Genomic DNA, 17,813 nt, shown 5'->3' on the forward strand with positions numbered 1-17,813 from the left:
TACACTACCGTACAAAAGTTTGGGGTCACCCAAACAATTTTGTGTTTTCCTGAAAAGTCACACTTATTCACCACCATACGTTGTGAAATGAATAGAAATAGAGTCAAGACATTGACAAGGTTAGAAATAATGATTTTTATTTGAAATAAGATTTTTTTACATCAAACTTTGCTTTCGTCAAAGAATCCTCTTGCCATTACTTGCAGACCTTTGGCATTCTAGCTGTTAATTTGTTGAGGTAATCTGGAGAAATTGCACCCCACGCTTCCAGAAGCAGCTCCCACAAGTTGGATTGGTTGGATGGGCACTTCTTGCGTACCATACGGTCAAGCTGCTCCCACAACAGCTCAATGGGGTTCAGATCTGGTGACTGCGCTGGCCACTCCATTACCGATAGAATACCAGCTGCCTGCTTCTGCTCTAAATAGTTCTTGCACAATTTGGAGGTGTGTTTAGGGTCATTGTCCTGTTGTAGCTTGAAATTGGCTCCAATCAAGCGCTGTCCACTGGGTATGGCATGGCGTTGCAAAATGGAGTGATAGCCTTCCTTATTCAGAATCCCTTTTACCCTGTACAAATCTCCCACCTTACCAGCACCAAAGCAACCCCATTTGTTCTGACTGTCGAGTTTCAGATGAAAGTTCTCTTTTTCTGGCCATTTTGAGCGTTTAATTGACCCCACAAATGTGATGCTCCAGAAACTCAATCTGCTCAAAGGAAGGTCAGTTTTGTAGCTTCTGTAACGACCTAAACTGTTTTCAGATGTGTGAACATGATTGCACAAGGGTTTTCTAATCATCAATTATTCTTCTGAGCCAATGAGCAAACACATTGTACCATTAGAACACTGGAGTGATAGTTGCTGGAAATGGGCCTCTATACACTATGTAGATATTGCACCAAAAACCAGACATTTGCAGCTGGAATAGTCATTTACCACATTAGCAATGTATAGAGTGTATTTCTTCAAAGTTAAGACTAGTTTAAAGTTATCTTCATTGAAAAGTACAGTGCTTTTCCTTCAAAAATAAGGACATTTCAATGTGACCCCAAACTTTTGAACGGTAGTGTATATTTGAAGCTTAACTTGTCTTTGTGTGTTGACCAAGATTTTCGCATCGACCTGGATTCCATGTTTAATGTGCTTGGAGTTTACAAGGATGATGCTCTCTTGATAAAAATAAGGAACATAATGATGGGGCTTTGAGAAAAGATTGTGAAGGAGCTGAGCTATAAAAAAAAGAAGAAATTCCTCACATTTGTGGATACGGGGTAAATATAAAATAATATAAACAGGAATAGAATTTTTTTTTTGTTCATCCAACCAACTAAGGTCAGCTTTAACACCTGAACAGTATAGGTTGCCTCTGAGAGTTCATAAAAACAAGGTTACAAAGGAGTGCAACAGTTTAAATAGATAGCTAAAAGCAATGGCTATATTATGGTATGAAGTGGCCAGTAAGCTCAGTTGTTAGAGCAGGAACACATTTATAGAGGTTTATTCCTTGACGCAGGAAGTCCAGTGTTTGTGTCCAACCTGTGATGATGATTTCCTGCATGTCTTTCCCCTCTCTCTCATGTCTGAGCTGTCCGATCATTAAAAGCAGAAATGCCCATAAAAATAATATTTAAAAAAAATGTTAGTATGAATGCAAACTTTGACCAAACTTTACGAAACAATGGAAAAAGAAGCCAAGTCTAAACACTGACAATGTAGGATTACTGTGTCCTGTACAGTATAAAAACATATAATTGTATCTTTAGAAATTTAAAAGGGTTAAATAAAGATCAGTTTAAAATCAATTAAAAACAAAACATTTAGGAAGATGGAAAGAAAAGAAAGACATGACTGGTGGCCTTGATAAAGGGCAACATCAGACAAAAAATGGTTGCTTTAGGGTATTTGGACTTACGCATGGAATCTGTGTTTTTGTCACTAGTGGTATAGGCGTTTTAAACTGAAAGAAAAAAAAATTTTCCTAAGTGACACCATGGGGAATTACTGCATAAGAAAATAATAGGGCCAACAAAAGACGGACACTCATGGCAACCATATCCTCAAGGGAAATGCAGTAGTCTTTGCTACAGGAAGTACAAAGAAGAATAGTCCATCCACATATCCGCAAAGATGTTTCCTGTTCACAGTATATGTACATGCTGCACCATATATGCAGAAACAGCACCATGTGGGAGGTCGGTGTTATTCTAAATTATTCTCTTTATTAATAAGTCAGCCAGCATGTTTCAAACATGATGTATTATTTCACTCTCCGAATCAGAAGGTGAAAGAGGGTAATCAAATGATGAATGGTTGAAGGGGAAAATGGTTACGCAGGATCTAGCCTTTGGCCATTGAGCTGCTTTACCCCGTAAGATGTGGCATTTTCATATTTCATATGTATGCCTTGATGGAGTTTGATGTATTTGAGATTATATTACATCCGACACCATGTGCACAGCAAAACTCCACATTCATAAATGTTTGTGTTTGACAGTGGACTTTTACAGCAGCGGTTGGCTTTTGTTTTGTTGTGTATATGTTTTGTTCTTTGAGAGGTGAGCAGCATGCCCTTGGAGGTTTAGCTCCAGGGCTTATTTGTCTCTGCTAAACAGAAACTGTTTCCCAATCTGCTGTCTATTTATCTCTCCACTTCAAATGAGTCACATTCAGCCTTAAGTTGCTTGTAACACACTGCATAAAGCATTTACTCTTGTACTGGGGGGGGGGGGGGAAGAAAACCTCAAAAGTGTGTTTATTTAACCTGCCAAGAAGCTTGGCAACATATAGAAATATAGTTCACACATGGGTACAGGGGGCGGAAAGACACATTCAAAAAGCTGCATTGGAAAGCTGCTCTGCCTTTGTAACGTGGTCATGTAAAAAAAAAAAAAAAAAATGGAAAAAACAACATGGCTGATTGGCCTGTGGCTCCTGAGCTTGACATTAATCTAACCACGGCCTTTTTCATGGGAGTGAAGTGAGGAAATCGATAGATGGACCACCTGTTCGCTCAAACAGCACAATGAAAAATGAAACAGTGGATTTTTTTATGCCTCAGGGTACCATAAGGAGATCTTTTCTCATAATATATTAGTGTGTCACCAAGGTTAGATTAATTATACATGGATTACAAATCACCCCTCAGAAGGGTACGTAGTACTGCGGATATGAAGTGGGGTGGGTGTTCAGTACGGTACATTCCAGAAAGGAAAACAAAGTTGCAGTAGGACTGAAAGCATATCTGTAGTCAACACTAATAGGGATGGATGTGGTGACCCAAATATCTCAACACACATACTAAATATCGTACAAAACAATACTGATTACATTTATAAATGTGATGGACATGAAAAATGATGAACACACCTGAACGAGCAAATGACGAGTTTGTGACACATGGAGTTACTGAATCCAAAAACCCATCAAATGGCGTTGGAAAAAGAGTGAGCGAGGACATGGTTGGCTGAAAAGACGCTTGCAACTATCTGCAATAATATCTGAATCATGCAATCAGAATTGGAGAATGCATTTTCTTGATCTGCTTGTTTTGTCTGTTTGCATGTATTACGTTGCAGTGCATTGGGAGGCCAGAGAGAAACATACTGTGGTAAAACAGACACATTTCCCTGTTAACAACAGGTACAAAATAAAGTCAGGAAAGGAGAATAAATTTGTGCTGCTGTGATAAATCCAAAATCTCTCCACACACAAACTCATTTCTTGTAGTTTGCTTGTCTTGCCTCAATATCTTGCTGTCTTGGGAAATCATGCCAGACATGACTTTGTTTTTCACCTGTTTGTGCTTAAATGTAACTTGGGAATGCAGAGCAGCTTTCAGCGTTTGTGTTTTCACTCACTTTGTGCTGAAAAAAAATATTGTGAGCTTATAAATCTGAATTTAGACTAAAGAAGGGCTCCGGAGATGTGGACAGTCTGCTCTACAAAAAAGACTGCAGGTGAATTAAAAAGCACAAATAATCTTTTGTTTGTCCCCCAGTTTCCACCTGTTAACCCTTGTTTCTTCCAAGCTATTGTTGGTTAATGGTACTTACCATTTTCAGATTTGTCTTCACATATTTCTCTGTACAACAGTAAGGTACATTTTGTACTGACAAAAACAAACATGTACTGTATGAACAACCCAGTCTCACGGCAGTTCAAAATGGTCACGGTATTTAATCTATTGATTTTTTTACATGGACACATTTGTGTTTTTTTTTTTTTTGGTGGTGTGCACAAATTTTAATCTACTATATTTCAATGGGAAGCATTTTCGTGATCACAGGACTACTATGGTACCGAGTAGTATGAAAAGCCGGAAATCCGGTGGTGGATGGGTCAAACGACACAGGACTTTCACCCCGGAGACAGGGGATTGTCTCCTGTGTGTGGCATTTCATTTTCCCGTTGTTCTTTTCCAAAACACAACCGTCCGCTTGTTGTTGCGCATCTCCCAGAGACCATTGCCGTCTCTCACCTGAGGCGTGTCATTTCCGCGTTGTTCTTTTCCTAAACACAACCGCTCCGTTGTCATTGCACGTCCCCCCTAGACTGCGGATTGTGTCCCGGCGTATGACGTGTCCTTTCCCCATTGTTCTTTTCCTAAACCCAACTTCCATATAGATGCTTCCCATTACACGCTGATCACCACAAAATACATTAGATTAAAATTTGTGTGTCTGAATGTATAACAAGAGCTTAAAGATTGGTCAGACCAACTGCTGGTCCTGCTTGAAATCAACAACTCTCAATATCTGTGGATGTGAATAAGGTTTACTCCAACAAGGGGTTTTTCTGCCAGAGCTCAAAAACATACACAGTGAAACAAAGCGCACAATCAGGTGATTCAAGTCACTTTCGGCAGCCTTTATTTTTATTTGCTGCTGTGAGTGTTTGACAATTGAATATCACATTTTTTAGTGTGCCGATAATAAGAGCAGGTCACATGAGCCAATGTCAGTGAGTAAATGAAGCCTGAGGCGGGCAGCTTAATTGGGTAATGTAGTTAATAACATCTGAAGGGTGATGAATGGCTGGAGCTCTTTCTTGCTGAGTTCTTGCACAACAAATTAGTTCCATTATAAGCTGCAATTAAAGGAACTTTAAAGGAAACTGATTAACTTCAATGATCTGGATTGAGGCATTTTGTACCTAGTATAGACCTTTGGTACGCATTAATGGATTTATCTTTTTTTTTTACGCTTATTTATTTAAACTTTTTGCATCTGTTTTCTGCACAGCCATTTGTGGCTGGGTCCCCCCTCCCCCCTAATTGTCCTTTGAAAGAAGAAGAAAAAGGCAAGCATACCCTTTAATTAAATCAACATCTAGGACCTTTTTTATTGCCAATTAACTTTATTTTAAAGAGGCTCCAGACAGTGAGATGATGGACAGCTCCAATTGGTACTTTTAGAATAATTTGCTGATTTTGATCAGCACTACCATATTATGTCTGCTTTTGAAATGGAATAAATTACTCTTTTTTTATTGAATACGATGAATGATGGTTTCCACGTAATATTCACACATTCTAAGCTTTGTTCTACAATCAGAAGCAATGTTGTGGTTGATTTAAGGTCATTTGAAGCAATGATTAGAACCATACCATTCATTTCGATCTCTCCACAGGAAAAAAGAACATTCCCCCAGTTGTTCCTCTCATCTTGTGACTTGCCTCTGTGAGAACAGTCACCCTGAGGAATGGGATGCTGTATTTCTCTAGCATCCCCCAGGAGTGGTCAGAACACAAAAAGGAATGACACAGATTATGGGAGATTTATGGGAGTGATAAATAGACCCTCTTTTATGCCCCTCAAAACAGCTTTTCATCAGCTCCTTAGCAGTTTGTCCAAGTGATTGATGACAGGACCGTTGGTTTTCCTTGTCAACTCCTTAAGCTGTTTATGCTCTTGATTCCCCTCCCAGATGCAGATCTACCTTTACAATTCAGATGATTTTGACAGCCTCAGTGCTGCCATCAAAGAGAGACGCATCATTGCTGCCATGGCCGTCTTCTTTGAGGTAAGGTATCACCAGGTCTAAATCGAGACTCTACAAATGCCCGTGTACTTACAGTGCACTTGAACATAGATATTTTTATACATGCCAGGGTGGTTCTAGGGATGCCACGTCTTGTCTGCCACATTGGTTGGATGGTAAACATTAAATCTGCTTGTACCGGCATGTTAGCATTATCATAGTGAGCATGTTCGCATGCCGACATTAGCATTATTCTCAAAGCACAACTTTGTCTAAGCTCAGCCTCACAGCTGCTAGCATGGCTGTAGTCTCTTGGTCTAGTTAAAACAGACTTTGCTCATGCTTAAACCAACCAACTGTAAGAAATTGGTTATAATATATGGGCGAATAAATATAATTAGAGTGGACAGAAATGCGAGGGTAATAGGAAATCATACAGTACTAAGAAAAATAAGAGTAAGATTCAAACAGGATGGAAACACTGTAAAATGGTGAGGCAGTTATGATTTTATGTGGATAGGTCTAATTGTATGCATAAATCCAATTATTTAAAGGGTAAACATGTTTTTGAGGTCAGTAAATGATATATAATGGTCTTTGGCACCTGTGTTGTGATAGGAGAGTTTCTCTTCACTTAGCAGCTGATTATTTTTCAGTTTTCTGTGGCACATTGCAGATTCCTTACTGAGATACCACAAATTGTCCCGCATTTTTGCACACATAAACTCTTAAAGGGCAAGAATGGTCCTAATATCTGTCAACAGTAAAAAAAAAAAAAATCAGATTTATGAACCGTGAAAAGGCATACACCAGCAGCTCATGTCACACACTTAATTTCTATTAGCAGTGTCTTTGCGATTGATGGCAGGCGATCAATGCGGGCTAACTTTCAGCTTAATAGTATAAAAGCAAGGGTCAGCTCTCAGGAAGAGGGAGGCTGGAATGGGGACACAGGTGTTTGTAATGTAGGTCTACTCTCAGACACTGATAAACCGTGTGAGTACAAGGACCTAAATGCCTCCGCTGGGTCCTGACAGCCCTATTGCTTACTGCAATTAGCACCACCATACACAATCCGCTGAATAACAGTTTACATTGCGAGAGTTTTTAAGCGGGCACACACACATTGGCTCAGATTTACCATTTCTAATCAATGAGGATAGTTCTTCCTGTGCTCCCCAAAGGCCTATTAATGTCCTCTAAGGTGTGCATATTATCCACATTCAGCATTCAGTTCCACACAATTATTCTCCCCTGACTGACCTGAATTATTGTTGAGCAAGGGAAGATTGGTCCCTGTATCCCAACACTGTTTTGTCCAGTCTTGTCTTGTTAAGTAGGACATTGGGGATATTGTAGCACGTGGGGCTGAACAATATTTGCCAGTCTTTAGTCATTTCAAAGAATTAACAGTAGGCCTAATAGATAAGGAGAGAATCAACACAGGTGTCTGTCCTCTGGAGACAGCAAAGCTAACGGTAACACCAGCTACAGGATACAAAGCCCATACAATGATTAGGTGTGTTTCACTAAATATAATAAACAAATAAATGTATGGTGTTTATTTATGGTGTTGTGTTGATACACGGGTACTCTGTTAGGTTTTGTTAAAAACTTATCAATCTTAAAATAAATACAATTATATTAAAGGTCAAAATGCAATATATTTTCCTCAAATAAGCATTCAAATATAATTTGGTAGTAAATGCCATAAAAGATACATGTTACATTATTGTCATGTAGTACAACACCAGAAACGAACATCTCGAAATTGACATGACTGAATCAACTTATCTGTGAAAATCTCACCAAAAAAGGAACATCACAGACTTCACAATAATACTAGATGGAGTTAGATGCTGCTGCATTATATTGTATTTTAGCTTTGTTGCCCTCATTGTGCCCATCCCCCTATAATTTGTTGATATTGATCATTTTCAGTCATCACGTTAGATTATTTTTCTAGTCTTGTAATCCCCTTTGTAATGCTTTCTCTGGACTTTTCCTGCAGCTGGGTCAAAAAGACAATCCAGCTGTGGACCCCATCATCCATGGATTAAAAGGAGTTGTGCATCATGGTAAGTAATGGGAAAGTAACCCCCTTACAAACTCTGCTTCACACAGAACAATGCTGTATTATGTATGTGGTGAGTGCATGTGCCTGTAAATATAAAGATGTATACTTTTTATTCTTTGTTTCTCTGCAATGTTCCTTTTTGTTTATGCATTCTCCACTGATTGTTTTTCTGTTAAAATCTCCACATGACACAATACTGTGGGAATTAAGTTCACGTGGGATATTCAAAATGCGAGTATCTGTTACAAAATCACTCAGACATGTTTTACGTTAATCCTAGAAGTAAATTATTGTGAAAGTGCAGACTTTGTGCTCTTCCCTGACCTCCATAAAAAAGACTGATGCTCTTGCTTTCAGATGTTTAAGCATTGGTTTTCATTTAAAAAAACAACAAATTAGTGTCTAAACACAGTATATGAGCAGAGTTTAACTTCAAAAGGAGGCAACATTTGCAAGATACCACCTCTCCCTTGCAAGTGTAGCTCCACAGTAGGAGACCTGGGAGGAGCTTCACTCAAAGAGAAAAAGCTATTAATTACATATGAGCCTCAATTAGACAACACTGTTTTATTTTGACTCAGACAAGCATGTGAATTGTGGCTCCTGCGAATGCTCATATTCACATTTAAACTGTTAATGTAACATGTTGCCTTCATGGCATATTGTCTTAAATGCTGCTGTGTTGCCTTTACTGCACGCATAACTTATGCCGACCATAAGCAGATGTTTGAACATGACTTTACTGAATCCGGGGGCATAGCAGTTCTGTTAAGGCTGACATGTATGGTTTGTTTTACAACCTGCCGCTGACATTCTGTCTTTAAGTGAACATAATCATACACAAGGTCATGTAAATAGATGAGGATATATAAATACAGTTATTGTGCTTTATCAATGCTGGTTTCACAAGACCAGTTCTGATCTTCATTGAGACATTTGTAATTATGATTTCACTCCTTGTACTGTCTGGAGATGGATGTTTGATGCTGTGCCATGGTGAGGTTGTGACTTTTGTGTTGAGCATTTGTAGGGTCTGAATAAGTTGGAAAAGAAAACCACATAAAGGGGGAAAAGCTCACTTAGAGGCCCCAGATTCAGAAAATGGGTTGCTTATTTCAGGGGAATTTCTGCACTCAAAATTCCATTGAAGTAATTGCAGTAAGGAAAATGGCCTATTTTATCAGCTGGAGGGCCATTTCACCTGTGTGCTGTTTTCCATTTCACAGATGTATTTAAACTCCACTTTTCTTTTGCTATATAATCTTGATAAAGGCAGAATGCCAAAACAATTTGGTTGGTTATACTAGATTATTTTATGACTCAATCAGCCTCCAAAAAGGGGTATATCGACCTTAAGTTTATATTGATATTTTATTAAATGGGATATGGTGAGATGAGACAAGACTGTTTTATATTGATATACTCTGATGTTGCGTTACATAACCTGTTTCTTCCATAAAGCTGTGCCAGTTTTTGCATCTCTACTCCTTTACACTCTCCGTTCAACACCCGCCCTCACTCTCCCTCCCATTTGTGTCTCCCTCCTGCAACACAGAGGGAGACGCAAATGTTGAAGAATGTTTAGTGCTTGTGACATCTCACATGTGGCTTTGAGTTTTACCGCCAGTCAGCCTAAAAATACAGGGATTTTTTTGTCCAGTATCACCCAGCCCTACTGTGCAATTCCACAGATGTTTTTGCTAACACAACAGTATCACTCATCTCCCAGATGACAGAGAGCTCAGTGTGGGTGTGGTGGTTTTTGGACTCTTTTCCTGCTGGCTGCTAAATCCCCTCCCTCCCTCCCGTTAGGGTGGTTGGTTTTCCGCTAGCTCGTTATCCCACAGTCATCCATCCATCAGCATCTCGGCGGCCCATGAGCGATAGGGCACGTACACTGTCTGAAGACAGGGAGAAGAAAGGCTGTGAATACTGAATTTGACTTTGAGTACAGATGAGGCATGGGGGCGAGGCTTCCGGTGCCTCAGTAGTACCATCAGTCCTATCACCCCAAGCCTCTGCTTTTTTAGATAAGTTTATGAACTGTGAGAGATTGGATTTGACATGAAGTCAGCTTTATTTGGGTTTTTCACTTCATAATTCAAGGAAAAAAACCCCTTCATGCCCAGGCAGTTTGGGGGGCCAAAGGGGGTCTTCCTGCCTTTTTTTTCTTTTTTTATCACACGGCCTTTCTAGTTTGACCTGGGGCTAAACGGCCCGGAAACTTTGGGATCGTCTTAACCCCGTGGGGCCCCGACAGTTGTTACATGGAGAAAAGCAGGCTGCCACCCAGCCACAGATCAGCTGCCAGGCCGCCATTTTTTTTGCCCCACCCTTTGCCCTTTCTATGGGACCAAGGGAATCTCGATACAAAAAATTTGGCCAGAGTTAACAAGGGTGGGCTTTTACTGCTGTCCCCACTTCACTTGTGGATTTCGGGAAAATGAAAATTTCCACAAGGAGAATGTAATAAAAAACCCCGTTAAAGTTGGTTTTAGCAAGCATTTCGGATGGTACAAAGGGTTTTTTTATCCTATAAGTTTTTTTGCCAAACTCTACCCAGAAAAGGCCACCCAAGCCTTCATTCTGAGGGTTTGTTGCCATCATCAGGGGCGTTATTAACCCATACAAAACCCGGGTCCTTACCCCCTCCCTGCTTAAATTGTGAGTGGGTCACTTTTCCAGGCCTGTTTCTGTCCCCTCACGGGGGTTAAATCCCCCCCCACCACACACCACCCACACCCCCACCCAACAAAAGCTCGCTCCTCCATTTACACTGTATCCTTTCTGCCTCACGTATCTACGTACAACATTTTTTTTTCCCCTCATATCATACCCCTACCCCTGCGCCTTTTTCCTAATTCTTCCCCAACTCATCTGTATTAAAAACCCAAAATACTTTAGTGGCGAAAAACAGTGGGGGAAAACAAAATTTTAGCATTTGAAAAAAGGTTTGTAATTTATACATATTCTGAGACTGACTATAGGGTCTAACAGCTGCGTACACAGAACTGTTGTCACACATTAAATTTTTTAAGGCGAAATGTTCAATTTTTTAAAATTTTTGCAGTAAAGGGTTTTAACCTTTTTTAACCAAAGTTAGCATTTCAGACTTGCCTATGAGCTTTATAGCAGTTTACTTCCAACGTTTTTTTTCCATTGGATTTTTAGAGAATGTTCCCCAGCTTTTTGCTGTCCCATCAGCCTCGGCTGCTCTTTTATCCTCATTCTTGGGTTTTTCCCGCCCAGTCCCCCAGAGCGTTCTGTGTTGTAATTTACGGGCTTGGGAATTTCTATTACCTTGCAAGAGGACAAATCTTTTGTTCAGAAATTACTTTTGCTGCCCGAATATTGACCACCGCCACAATGTTTGTGACGCTCACAGATAGTCTTTTATGAACCTGTAATTCATTTCGCCAAGCATGCATAGGACACATTGATTCCACAGTATCTGTAATGTGTAGTCATTACTGCACGCGGCAGGAGATCATTCATGGCAATCAATGGCCACAAATTATCCCCGTTGAGAAGTTTCAGTCCGGTAGGTATTCAGGAGGATGATTAAGGTCTGTGCCCGCTGGTACCTGTGGTGTGAATGTTTCTTGCAAATACTCTATGCTCTCGTTGTGAGTCAGCTGATGGCAAGTGGCTACACAGGCAATCCTGCATAATATATATTATATTCAGAACGCACGCACACACACATACACACAACACACACACACACACACACACACACACACACACACACACACAGAAAGAGTAACTAAGGCACTTTAGCATGGCTTCAGTTGCTATTCTCTGCTTCTTTCCTTTTAGCTGGAGGCCTTTTACTCCATTTTTACAACGGAGCAACAGGACCACGTCAAGTCTGTTGAGTACCTGAGGAACAACTTCCGGCCCTTGCAGGAACTGGACAGTAGGAAAGTCTATAAATCAGCTGTAAAAGATGCATGGCAGAAAGATTTAACTGAAGTCTTGGGAAGCCCTCACAGCACTGAGGCATCAAGAGGTAAGCTTTGTGTTCTACATTGTATCACATTTTCCCTCTCGTTTGCACTATAACACCACTGATCTAACTCAAGGATCTCCTGGTATTTTTTAGTACTTGTGAATTGCTGCCTCAAATACTCACAGTACTAAGAGTTATGATTGGACAAATACACTTTTTGTGGGAAAACGTTTTTGCAAATGGTCAGTTGGGGTTCCACATTGGTCCCAATGCTGAGGCGGTCATTTTAAAATAGTGTTTAATGATGCCTCCATACTAATGTTGAATTAAAGTTTCAAAAATAACGTCTTCTAAAATTATCAGCATTTATATTTAAATGGTTTTAGTATTTTCACATGACTAGGCTTGGGCTGGTGTAAAAATGTTCAAACCGGTTTGATATTAAGCCAAACACTGGACCGGACCGATATGCCTGAATTTTACCACTAGGTGTTGCGCTTGTCTAAGCTGCTCCAAAGTGAGATTAAGTAACGAGAGATCTCATAATGAGAATGTAGCAACTCCAGTCCAATTGGTTGCGGTAATGTATCTCTAAGCCATGAATTCTTTCTTGCATTGTTTAGGCGTTAACACGATGAGCTGTCTTTTTCAGCTCAGCATGCTTCTTTTATTGGCTTGAAATCTATAGTGTTTCCAAATTAGTGGCAGAGTTTTAGTTTACCTTGAGACATACTTTGTCATATATCATCTCATCTCAAAAAACACATGAACTTTCTAGTAAACAAGACCAACGTGCGCAGTTCACCCTCCCAACACTACTGAAATTTGATGTCCGTTAGAGCACCACGGGGCTCGGCTGTAAATTGCTGTCAGATACCAGAGTCTTCAAAGATTTTAGTCATGTTGGCATATTGCTTATGTCAGGCAAGCTACTTGGAAAGTTTAGTGAGCTGAGCTACCTAGTCTACATTAAATGAAGCTTCACTACACTAAAGCTAACTTAGACAAATTAGTTTACTACATCAAAGCTTTTTTTATTTTATACATCCATGTACATACAGTACATCTGTGTTTGGCGGTGGCACCAGTGATCCTCAGCAGTTTTATTTCAGACCATAGCAGAAAATTGCAGAAAAACATATTGCAGCGGGCTAGTATTAAAGTTGTTACGGGTTCCATTAGATGCCCTTGTTGCCACATAAACACTTACCACTGTGATGGTAGGAGGGGGATTAAGTATGGGCTGCACCTGATAACTATAAAGTGTAGGTGGTAACAGAATGCTTGAATCCTGTTGACAGAAAGGTTGACTGCATTTGTAGATGAACGAATAACACACCCTCTGACCACGAAGTAGGTTGCAACGGCAGAGTGGCACTGTCCGTTTTTCTGCTTGTGAGGGCTGTGCAATTAATCAAATTTTAATCAAGATTACACATTACATTTTGCAAGTAAACTCTTGTCTGTCTTGTGAATGAAAAAATTTTCACAGTTCAAGGTGTTTTAACTGTTGGTTTGTTTACTGTTTGACTGTCAATATTGACCAAAAATAATTGTGATTATGATTTTTTTCCACAATCGAGCAGCCCTACTGCTTGTTGACTTAACAGGAAGTGAAGCAACTGCAGAACCAGTTTTTCAAAATGTTTGACTTGCAGTAACTTTGGTAAAATCTTTAAAAACAATTTTATTATTATTAAATTAACCCGTAAGGTAATCGTGCACCAAAACAAAGGGAGAAGAAAAGAATGTCACCTGCGCGTATAAAAATCAGTTTTGGGAGATTGCACATATCCCAACAAAAGAACAGGTGAGATCAGGTGAGAGATACATTCCTTTATTTATAGTGCTATCTTGCGCTACATTGTTAATAAGGACAGAAAAACACTTTTTGGGCCGGGACACCAACTTCCTGAATGATAACTGTCAATCAAGATAAATTAAGGAGGTCTGTGGGTGAGATTGCCTTGAATGTGACCAATCATAGAAGGGCCAGGGGATTATCCAATAAATAAACTGTTGTTGATCTGGACTTAGGTTGGAGAGACACTGGACTATATCACAAATGGGGTTTATAGAATAGTTTACGCCATTAACGTTGGTCAGAGACAGTTTTAAGTGAATCCTTTTTTTCTTCACAACAGAAAATTTAGCAATAACTGTTCAAATATGTAAGGGATAATGTAGAGTGTGCTTTAATTAGCATGACAGCTGGATTCTCGGCATATCACTACGCAGGATCACATAGCATGAAAATTAATTTTGTCAGGCTTGAAGTAATGCGTTTTTGTCTGACCTACCAGCTTACTGAAATAATCAGTGTCCGATTAGTAGCTACTGGCAGCTACAGGCGTGGTTTAGGTATATGTTGGCGGCACCTGTTTGTTTAAAACAACAATAGAAGATGTGATAGACAGATGGTTCGTCCAATCACCTGCCAGGTGTTTTTTGAAAATGCCCTCCCTTTTCCAAACAATTTTCCAATGACGGCTTCTCAGATGGTTTTCTGTTAACAAACCATTAGGTGGTTGTTATTGCGAATTGAACCCCTTCAGGGTGATGCAGGATCCCCTCCCTTCGTGTTCATGTCTTGCTGAGTGATCTGCACTGCACACTGCCTGGACTGGTCTTCTGCAGGCTTTGTGATCAGCTGATCAGTGGTATGAGCTCCATATGAGCACCAGTCTTTCACGGAAGCAAGACCTGGATAGTGCGTAGAGCAGAGCCGTAGCAATTAGCTTGGCAGTCGGAGCACTATTGTCAACAATCTGCTATACAGAAATAACAGACCGTAGAATAAAACCTCTGCTTGTCCTTTTTGTGTTTATAACACTGCATTTGCACACTTGATGTGATTGGTCACCCTGATGGAACATAATACCTACAATATTTAAGATTAAATGTTAAAATTTCTGAGGGAACAGGAATGTTGTGCAGCTGTAACATGTAGTTTTACACTGAGTTTCTTTTATTTATTTTTTAACTGGCCATAGTCTGAACATGTTTTAATAGCATTTCAGTGACTGTTAAACCTGCTTTCTAAAACAGGGCCTAGGAAACAAACTGGGACACATTTAGAATGTTGACGTTAAAACGGAAATAATAAATGTTTGACTTTATATTCCATATCTGAAGTGGTATCAGAACTTATTGCTGCAATCGAGACATTTTGAATACATTATGATGTATTCAAAGAACACACTAATATAATGCTCAGACCTCATGCAAGGCTTGATTAGAGTATTTTTGTTTGTCTCTTTTATTTGTGCATCTTGCAGTGTTTGCTGTAACAGAACAGTACAGGAACTATAGAGACTAATGAGAAAGGCTGCTGCGCCTTAAAGTAGGGTTGTTGGTGTCTGGCGGGGAGAATTGATTGGGGATGCTTGTGATGAAGTTGGAGCACTCTCACAAGGCCGATCAGCAATCACTATTAATATGTGGCACAGCTAAAATAGACCCATACAAATTAAGTTGTGAAATTGCTTTTGTGGCATTATGTCAGTAGCAGAATGAATGTGGACCAGTGTCTCTCCATTGGTTTCCGCTTCCCCTCCCTCCTGCTTGTTTTCTCTTTGTGTCTCTCTCGTATTTCAATTTTCCTGTGCCTAAATGTAAGAATACTAATGTAATGTGAGGTGCTTGGAGTAAACGGTGTCAGTCTTATTTAGCTAGGTTAGCCTTATTGTTTGTTGGATGTGCGAGATCTTGCAAAGAAAACTTGATATCTCGCAAAACAAAATCAAGATCTTGCAAAGCTAAGTCAAGATCTCGCAAAACTAAGTCAAGATCTTGCAAAAGTGTTTGTCCCAGTACATTTTCTTTTTTGTTAATTTATTTATTATTATTTACCTCCGGGGCTCCGTAGTAATGCAGCCTTTAAAACCAGGAAAAAAACACATTTATGCCATATTACAATATACAAAATCTAAGACGATATTTAGTCTCATATCACAATATGAGTATAATATTGATATATTGCCCAGCCCAGTTGTTGGTGAAAAGGATAATGGCTGACATGATGCTAATGATGCAGGTAGTACAACCATTATGATGTATTCAGCTGTTATTAAGAGGCTGCTTATGAGCTGCTGAAGTTGACAATGAACATCCGACAGGTTATAATGTATTTCACACCTGTCACACCTCATCAACACCCAAAGACATTCTTGCTATTGTGTGTGGGTTTTCCTCCTGTGCCCTCCTGACTTATTTCCTCTCACTCTCTCTCCCTTTCACATATCATGGTGCTTAATTTGCACCATAGCTTCACTTTGTAAATGGAGAAAACGGTGACAGTTTCCATTTGACAGAAACCCTGTGTGCACATAATCAGCTGATACTGGTTTTGGTACTGATTGCTGTTGCCCTGATGTGTTGAAAAGCATGTCTAGATTCTCCCTTACTCGTACTGACAGATCCCTGTGTAAATATCCGTGTTGCAGCCTACACTGCCACCTTGAGGCTATCTTAGAGATTTCCTTTCATCCTCCTAATGCAGCCTGTTTAATATTGCGCAGACAGGAACTTGTAAATTGTGTGTGGGCAGGAAGTGGCAGTATTATCTCTACTACATGTTTACCACAGCACCCAGCTGTTTGGTATTCTACCTGGAATCTTATTCAGTGTTGTGGCATTAAGAGGACACTGAGTGCTGAAGTTGTACCTGATCCCATTCAAGCTTCCAGGAGTGTCTTTTGTTATTGAGTTTTGATAGTATTATATTTTTATTTTTTTTATTATATATTTTACTCAAGTAGAAATGGCTTTGAGTCAAGTCAGCAGCAAACAATAATACAGTAACAGGCTTGTTTAAAGGCAACCTGCATTCTGCCCACACACATCATCAACAAACACAAAGACATCTGGTCAAGCAGTCCTCACAACACAGCCTTTCATTTTCACCCAGCTGCATTCAAACGGAGGAAAAAGTGACATTATCTCTTATTTTTCCATGCTGCTTTTTTTAATCTTACTACCCTCTACTTTTTGGTCTTTCAGTGTGCAGCAGTGCCCCAGTAAGCATGAAAATCCAGCCACTGAACCAGACAGCATTGATGGTGAGCTGGGAACGCCCTCTGACTGTCTACCACCCACCCATCACCAGTTACATGGTCTCTTACAGTTGGGTGAAACGTGATGTTGCTGATGAAAAGACCTTCACCAAGACTGGGGACCAGAGCATGGTGTGTATTATTATCAACTCTGACTAACAACTGCTCATACCAGACCAAAGCAGTTTTTCAGAATTATCTTGTAGATGAGGTTTAAACATCTGATGAACTCTGCGCTTGGCTGTTGGTTGATATGAGGGCCAAGGCAATCCTCTGTCACTCACCTGTCTCAGAATAGACACGTAGGACTGTCGCACACACTGACAAGTCTAACTGACGTACGTAATGTTTTGGCAATGCGCCTGTGGCCTTATCTCAGTTTAAGCCTTCTACTTCCATCTACTTACTTTAATCAGTGATGCAGGTCAGTATAGGCTCAAAGATAAGTTATAGCAAAAAGTGAATCAGATCACAGCAATATAAACCAAATCATGTTTTATTTTTATTTAATAGTGCTCATATTATGCTCATTTTCAAGTTCATAACTGTGTTTATAGGATGTACCAGATTAGGTTTACATAGTTTAATTTTCAAAAAACAACATATTTTCTCCAGCTACCCTTTTCACCCTGTGTGTTGAGCTCTACGTATTAGCTACAGAATGAAGCATCTGACTTCTGTTCCATCTTTGTTAGGAGTTGCACATGCGCAGCACCTAGGTAAGGATAACTAGCTAATCAGAAGCAGGGT

At 39.8% G+C, this 17,813-nt stretch overlaps 1 protein-coding gene across 1 annotated transcript in view; it reads left to right on the plus strand.

The window, feature by feature from the left end:
- ca16b (carbonic anhydrase XVI b) overlaps nt 1-17,813 on the plus strand; it is a 111,691-nt gene that overhangs the window by 69,637 nt on the left and 24,241 nt on the right. Inside the window, 7 exon segments of the mRNA XM_032514637.1 lie at nt 5,927-6,022; nt 7,992-8,058; nt 9,334-9,350; nt 10,579-10,596; nt 10,649-10,763; nt 11,875-12,069; nt 17,011-17,195. Coding sequence (XP_032370528.1) covers nt 5,927-6,022; nt 7,992-8,058; nt 9,334-9,350; nt 10,579-10,596; nt 10,649-10,763; nt 11,875-12,069; nt 17,011-17,195 — 693 coding nt within the window.

The sequence above is a fragment of the Etheostoma spectabile genome, chromosome 4 (assembly GCF_008692095.1).
Source record: "Etheostoma spectabile isolate EspeVRDwgs_2016 chromosome 4, UIUC_Espe_1.0, whole genome shotgun sequence".
Lineage (NCBI taxonomy): Eukaryota > Metazoa > Chordata > Actinopteri > Perciformes > Percidae > Etheostoma > Etheostoma spectabile.